This window comes from Eimeria tenella, genomic scaffold (assembly GCF_000499545.2).
Source record: "Eimeria tenella Houghton genomic scaffold, Eth_scaff3310, whole genome shotgun sequence".
NCBI classification, from domain to species: domain Eukaryota; phylum Apicomplexa; class Conoidasida; order Eucoccidiorida; family Eimeriidae; genus Eimeria; species Eimeria tenella.
This window is the reverse complement of record NW_013543129.1, coordinates 3372-3638: the sequence shown is the minus strand read 5'-3', so window position 1 is coordinate 3638 and position 267 is coordinate 3372. Positions and strand designations below refer to the sequence as shown.

General features: G+C 46.1%; 1 protein-coding gene across 1 annotated transcript in view; it reads right to left on the bottom strand.

The window, feature by feature from the left end:
* Positions 1–250: 250 nt before the first annotated feature.
* ETH_00040600 (uncharacterized protein) overlaps positions 251–267 on the bottom strand; it is a gene marked incomplete at both ends in the record, with an annotated part of 1347 nt that continues 1330 nt past the window's right edge. Inside the window, one exon of the mRNA XM_013376314.1 lies at positions 251–267. Within this exon, the coding sequence (XP_013231768.1) occupies positions 251–267 (17 nt within the window).

Genomic DNA, 267 nt, shown 5'->3' with positions numbered 1-267 from the left:
GCTGCTGCTGCTGCTGCTACCTTTGCTGCTGCATGCACGCCACTAACTCGACGGGAAGCAAGTAAGTTTTGAGATCAAATCACTTCGGGTGTACAGGCAAATTGGGCTCTTGAGGTGTACAGACAGCTCGCGCCACTTCAGGTGTATAGGCACCTCGCCGGGTGCACTAGGTCCACATACACCGCAGAGCACTCCAATTAAATTCAAATCAAATTCATTCTTATTATTTCTTTCTTTTTAAATTCATAAATCACTTTCTCCTTGGCA